Raw genomic sequence first — 7,148 nt, 5'->3', positions numbered from 1 at the left:
GAAGCCGATTCTAGATTTCATTTTGGATTGGAGATGTTTAATATGAGTCTGGAAGGAGAGTTTACAGTCTAGCCAAACACCTAGGTATTTGTAGTTGTCCACATATTCTATGTCAGAACCGTCCAGAGTAGTGATGCTAGTCGGGCGGGCGGGTGCGGGCAGCGAACGGTTGAAAAGCATGCATTTGGTTTTACTAGCGTTTAAGAGCAGTTGGAGGCCACGGAAGGAGTGTTTTATGGCATTGAAGCTCGTTTGGAGGTTAGTTAACACAGTGTCCAAAGAAGGGCCAGATGTATACAGAATGGTGTCGTCTGCGTAGCGGTGGATCAGGGAATCACCCGCAGCAAGAGTGACATCGTTGATATATACAGAGAAAAGAGTCGGCCCGAGAATTGAACCCTGTGGTACCCCCACAGAGACTGCCAGAGGTCTGGAGAACAGGCCCTCCGATTTGACACACTGAACTCTGAACTGTCTGAGAAGTAGTTGGTGAACCAGGCGAGGCAGTTACTTGAGAAGCAAAGGCTGTTGAGTCTACCGATAAGAATACGGTGATTGACAGCGTCGAAAGCCTTGGCCAGATCGATGAAGACGACTGCACAGTACTGTCTTTTATCGATGGCGGCAATCAAACATCAGATAAGTATTGTAGGCCTATTTAAGCAACTGATTATGGGACCTAATCCCATGTACTTGAGATGTTCAAATATCTTCCATTAGAGACTTGCATGACTCATTTTGTAGAGTATTAATGCATCTTGCTGCAGCGATAAGTACATGAGTAAACGCATTCAAGGGAAACCCAGCTCCTGGATCCCTGCTGATCTATTAGAGAGAATCACATTCAACATTCAGGTTCTACTAGCACATGTTACCAATAGCCCAATTGTCTGCCACACAACCTGCAGAGCCCCACACACAAATCCATGTATAACAATCACTAACACACATTCATCATCATCATCATTTGGTTTGTTTTTTTATATAGCCATGTGGTTTGACTGCTGTTCTATTTAGGCCTAAATACATTTTCTATTTGTTCAGCATTCATACACATAATGGGAATATTGATTCAAATTAAACTTTTCCTGTCATATTCTTCCATGGATTATCATCAAAGGCTTGTAGCGGCTAAAGATTCATGGCATAGGTCTACTTGTGTTTCAGGAGTAAAATAAAATATTTGTCATTTGTTTCTTCATAACAGCATTCTTCCTGACCATAAATAAGATGGGTATGCACCTGCTAACATACACTAAGAACACAGAACACTATTTACTCATTCATGCTCAACATCTTGATGTGTTTTACAGGGTTTCATCCATGTTTCGGCCAATCCTAAAGGGAAGGAATGTATAAGTGGTCCATCTGTCTGTGATTGTTGAGTTGGGATGCAAGTCAGGCAGACGGGCAGGAAGGGGCAGTCAGGAGAATCTGATGCAGCTGTCTCTTTCAAACACAGCCCTCATCTCTTACTTTATCCCCTCGCCCTCAGTTATTATTGAAATGATGACTGTGTGTGTGTGTGTGTGTGTCGAGGGGTATTCACAGTGTGTGTGTGTGTGTGTGTGTGTGTGTGTCTATGTGTGTGTCTATGTGTGTGTGTGTGTGTGTGTGTGTGTGTGTGTGTGTGTGTGTGTGTGTGTGTGTGTGTGTGTGTGTGTGTGTGTGTGTGTGTGTGTGTGTGTGTGTGTGTGTGTTGAGGGGTATTCATAGGGAGAGGAAGAGAGGTGACAGACAGCTGGGCCAGGGAGAGGAGAGGGCAGACAGCTGAGGGGCCATGTGTTTGCTGGTAACTAACCACAGTGACACATCAGTCACATGATTCACTGCAGAGGAGTGACGTCACTGCAGCAAAATCTTGAACAAAGAGGGGCGGAGGTCTGGCCAGGCAGCATAGGGGGGAAGCGGGGGTTAGAAGGAGGAGGTTGGTGCAGCAAAAGTCATACTCTAATTTAATACATGAATTAACTCCTTTTTAGAGTCTGGCCTCTGAACATTTCTGTCAAGCATCTACAACTTCTCATCTTTTAATTTATTTTATTTTATTTTGATGGAACCCTATTTTGGTAACCTTTTTTCCATTTTATGTTAAATTGGCATGAAAGTCTTTTCATGCACTTGAATGAACATGCTGTCTTTTGTGAGATTTTATACTGGTTCGCATCCTCTCCATCTCAATTCCATTTCATTTGTATTTGAAAGGCATCTAATGACAGAGGCGATATGTCTAATGTGGTGCTAGATATTCTGCTCCACATTTTATAACAGGGCTGTATTGTTGGTCCCGTGTGGCTCAGTTGGTAGAGCATGGCGCTTGCAACGCCAGGGTTGTGGGTTCATTCCCCACGGGGGGACCAGGATGAATATGTATGAACTTTCCAATTTGTAAGTCGCTCTGGATAAGAGCGTCTGCTAAATGACTAAAATGTAAATGTTGGCACAGAATTTAGTTCAGCAACCGAAGCTCAAAGAGATTTGGGACTGAATAATTAATTGACTTACAAAACAGAGTGCATGTGGCGCAATGTGTGTGTGTTTGTTTTGAAGGGTTTAGATTTGACCATTCAGCACCTTACTCAAGCCTGTCTTCATTTCTTTATTTTTTACATGGGATTTACAGTATCTCATGTAGGCCTATGTGCAATGTCATCCAGCAAAAGGCACTCTATAAACGGTGTGTCCATTACTGCTATTTAGACCTTTGTAATGGCTTAAGAGACTACAAAACATATTTTACATACCATTTTATAACCCTCATAATGTTTTTCATTATAACAAAAATAATGATATTCACATAAATAAATCATTTTCAGTCACCATAGACTGGTCAACGCCAATTGTCACTTTCTCAGTCTCATTGAGCTAAATTCGATCTACAGCGTTTATTAAGCCTACATATTTCATTTCGACTTCAAAATTATAATAATATAGTAATAAAACTAAAACAACGTAATTATCTGCAAACATGCTTTGTCTTTTGTCATCGAATCTGGGCTGTGGCTGTGTGTCGCTGTCTGTTCATTGAATGAGAAATCACCGCCTCCGCCTCCTCCTGCAGTGGCCAGCGCACTCTGAGGCTGTCTAGAGAAGCGTGCACTGTTCGTCTTTCCGGCGCCTCTATCATACCTTTCCTCATAAAGCAATCAAAATGGTGAGCCGTTCATTTCATTCTAAAAAAAACATTTGTATTGTATAATTATTATTATTATTTTTTACAATTGGGTATACAATTTCTGAGATGTTCCTTAATGAGACAGTGGTTAGGGTACATTTGCAAGTACATGTTGTTTATGGGTGGGTCTGCTAGAAAGGATGCACGGGTCTTGTAGGTGGAGAATGTTCTATTATTCTTAAACGCGCGTTTAGTAGTAGCCTAGAGAGTTGCTGTTGTTGTTCAGTTTAGTTGAAAAATGGTTTGTAGTGTTCAAACCCACGTTTTTTTATAGGAACATCCTAAATGGCATCTATATTAAAACCAGTGTAGGCTAATTTAGAAACAGACACGCAAATTGTAATAGACTGCTCTGCCATACAAAGCAAGCTAAGAACATTTGGAAATGGTGTCAATTCAGTCATACAAAAGCCGAAGCATGTGTTGGCCAAATCCAAACAGTTTGATTATGCCTATGTGCAATATAATTATAATAGACTGTTATGTGTAATTTATCAGATAAATAGCCTGTTAAAAAATGAAATACATGTAAGGTAAATATGTTTTATGGTGTAGCCATTACTGAAATTCAGAATGTTCACGTTAATTATTCATATTGCACTCAGTGAGGTAGGCTAGCATCTGCCACCACATTTAGCACGCTGTACATTTATTTTTAGTCTATCAGCATGTTTTTGTCTGTGCAGAATGGGACCAAATCTGACTTGGTATTTCAAAAATGTATTTTTTTTAATGATATCAGCATTTATGACCCTTGTAGCAGGTGCTAGGCTAGCATATTGAGAGTGGCTCATTCAGACATCAAGGGCAGGTTTCCCGGACTCATATAAACCTAGTGCTGGATTACAAAGCATGGTCAATGGAGAATCTCCATTGAAATACCTTTTTATTCCAGGACTAAGATTAATCTGTGTCCGGGAAACCGGCGCAAAAGCACACATCCAGACTCCAAAGGTCTCATTATGATTATTATTTTTTTAAATGGTCTGGTTGTAATTTACTATACATTTCTTGGAATGTGATTATGAGAAGTTAGGACACTTGCCTCAATTACATTTATTTTTTAAATTAATTATATACTTTTACATTTTTTGAACCAGCGTGAATGTATCTCAGTACACGTGGGTCAGGCTGGTGTCCAGATGGGCAATGCATGCTGGGAACTCTACTGTCTGGAGCATGGGATCCAGCCTGATGGTCAGATGCCCAGTGACAAGACCATTGGAGGAGGAGATGACTCCTTCAACACCTTCTTCAGTGAGACTGGAGCTGGCAAGCACGTCCCCAGGGCTGTGTTTGTGGATCTGGAGCCCACTGTCATTGGTAAGATCACTTTGTCTTGAAACAATGATGATGACACTGTGCAACACACTAAAAACAAATGGTTCTATATAGTGCAAAATACATAATAGCATAACACAACACAACAGATTAGATCAACTGGAATGACACTCTCACTCACGGCTGCACAAAATAACTAATATTATAATCAGCTGCCACCCCTACATTTTAATTATCACATAGAACCATCACCCTTCCCAAAGAACCCTTAAGGAACCTTCATTTTTTTGTGTGTATCATTCGTGACTTCTTCAGATAAAAGCGCTTTCTTTGTTCCAGATGAGGTGCGCACAGGAACTTACCGCCAACTCTTCCATCCTGAGCAGCTGATCACTGGGAAGGAGGATGCAGCCAACAACTACGCCCGTGGGCATTACACCATCGGCAAAGAGATCATAGACATGGTTCTGGACAGGACTCGCAAACTGGTGAGAATCTCCAACAACCTCTAGCGATGCCTTATTGTACATCCTTTATATTTCTTGTCGTTGTCCAACCATAATGATCTGAAACACCTCTCCTCCTCTCCAGGCTGACCAGTGCACTGGCCTCCAGGGCTTCCTGGTCTTCCACAGCTTTGGAGGTGGCACCGGTTCTGGTTTCACCTCCCTGTTGATGGAACGCCTGTCTGTTGACTATGGCAAGAAGTCCAAGCTTGAGTTCTCCATCTACCCAGCTCCCCAGGTGTCCACAGCTGTTGTTGAGCCCTACAACGCCATCCTGACCACCCACACCACCCTGGAACATTCAGACTGTGCTTTCATGGTAGACAATGAGGCTATCTATGACATCTGCCGTAGGAACCTCGATATTGAGCGTCCCTCCTACACCAACCTGAACAGGTTGATTGGCCAGATTGTGTCTTCCATCACTGCTTCCCTCCGATTCGATGGTGCCCTCAATGTTGATCTGACAGAGTTCCAGACCAACTTGGTGCCCTATCCCCGTATCCACTTCCCCCTGGCCACCTATGCCCCAGTGATCTCAGCAGAGAGGGCTTACCATGAGCAGCTCTCTGTGTCTGAGATCACAAACGCTTGCTTTGAGCCATGTAATCAGATGGTGAAATGTGACCCACGTCACGGCAAGTACATGGCCTGCTGTCTGCTGTACCGTGGTGACGTTGTGCCCAAAGACGTTAACGCTGCCATTGCCACCATCAAAACAAAACGCTCCATCCAGTTTGTAGACTGGTGCCCAACTGGTTTCAAGGTTGGTATCAACTACCAGCCCCCAACTGTGGTACCTGGTGGAGATCTGGCCAAGGTCCAGAGGGCAGTGTGCATGCTTAGCAACACCACTGCTATTGCAGAGGCCTGGGCCCGCCTTGACCACAAGTTTGACCTGATGTATGCCAAGCGTGCTTTCGTGCACTGGTACGTAGGTGAGGGTATGGAGGAGGGAGAGTTCTCTGAAGCCAGGGAAGACATGGCTGCCCTGGAGAAAGATTATGAGGAGGTGGGTGTCGACTCCATTGAGGGAGAGGGAGAGGAGGAGGGAGAGGAGTATTAAATACCCTGCCAAATTCACACATTCCTATGTGACCCAGAGCTGAGAATGACTGAATTGTTTCCACTACACTCTTAGAAAAAGGGTTCCAAAAGGGTTCTTCGACCGTCCCCATAGGATAACCCTTCTTGCTTCCAGGTGAATCATCTTTGGTTCCAGGTAAAATCCTTTTGAGTTCCAAAAGGGTTCAACCGTGAACCAAAAAGGGTTCTTCAAAGGGTTCTCCTACAGGGACAGCCAAAGAACCCTTTTAGGTTCTAGATAGCACCTTTTTTTCTAAGAGTGTATGATTCTGCCTTGAACAACCAATATAATGAAGTAGCAGGATGGTAAGGTGTTGTCTACAAGTCTTAAAATATGCTCACTCACAAAGGCTGATGTCCTTGCTTAATCTATGCTTTTGTAGCAAGATCCTAATAAAATTAGCATCAATAAAGAAGGTTGTTCTCTGTCTCTGTTATGACATCCTGTAACAATGTTATAAGTCACATACAGATAAGTGACCACAGAGTAAATTGATATCAGTAGGTTTATATACCAAAGTAAAATACTTATTTTGCAAACATTACTTTTATCTAGACTAAGCATGTCTGTCCCTGTCTATGCAGTATGTGGCAAAGCTCAGTTTTCATACTGATGAAACGTTTGTAATGTTATATTCTTCAGTAGGCAATTTTACATATTGTTATCCTCAGCAGTTTGCTAATGTAGTTGGACTGGTTGATAGAGATAGATAGACTACAAATATTTGTACAGTGCCTTCAGAAAGTATTCAAACCGCTTTACTTTTCCCACATTTTGTTACGTTACAGCCTTGTTCTAAAATGGATTTAAAAAATAAAAAATCTCAGTAATCTACACACAATACCCCATAATGACAAATCAAAATCTAGTTTTTAGAAATTGTTGCAAATTTATTACAAATGTAAAAACAGACATACCTTATTTACATACAGTTGAAGTCGGAAGTTTACATACGCTTAGGTTGGAGTCATTAAAATTCGTTTTTCAACCACTCCACAAATTTCTTGTTAACAAACTATAGTTTTGGCAAGTCGGTTAGGACATCTACTTTGTGCACGACACAAGTAATTTTTCCAACAATTGTTTATAGACAGATTAT

General features: G+C 42.0%; 1 protein-coding gene across 1 annotated transcript; it reads left to right on the top strand.

Moving 5' to 3' along the window:
• The first annotated feature begins 2,593 nt into the window (after positions 1–2,593).
• On the top strand, positions 2,594–6,464 carry LOC139561237 (tubulin alpha chain-like). The gene is made up of 4 exons (XM_071378211.1): positions 2,594–3,154; positions 4,276–4,498; positions 4,796–4,944; positions 5,048–6,464. The coding sequence occupies exons 1-4, from the start codon at positions 3,152–3,154 to the stop codon at positions 6,026–6,028; spliced, it is 1,356 nt and encodes a 451-aa protein (XP_071234312.1). The 5' UTR covers positions 2,594–3,151; the 3' UTR covers positions 6,029–6,464.
• The last annotated feature ends 684 nt before the right edge of the window (positions 6,465–7,148 follow it).

The sequence above is a fragment of the Salvelinus alpinus genome, chromosome 2 (genome assembly GCF_045679555.1).
Source record: "Salvelinus alpinus chromosome 2, SLU_Salpinus.1, whole genome shotgun sequence".
In the NCBI taxonomy this organism is placed as follows: Eukaryota; Metazoa; Chordata; class Actinopteri; order Salmoniformes; family Salmonidae; genus Salvelinus; species Salvelinus alpinus.
This window is presented reverse-complemented; position numbering and strand designations above follow the sequence as displayed.

What these genes read in the sequence shown, in the direction of transcription:
- LOC139561237 (XM_071378211.1), top strand. An exon ending in TCTGGAGCCCACTGTCATTG is followed by an intron (nt 4,499 to 4,795) that starts GTAAGATCACTT and finishes TCTTTGTTCCAG; the next exon opens with ATGAGGTGCGCACAGGAACT. An exon ending in TGGACAGGACTCGCAAACTG is followed by an intron (nt 4,945 to 5,047) that starts GTGAGAATCTCC and finishes CCTCCTCTCCAG; the next exon opens with GCTGACCAGTGCACTGGCCT.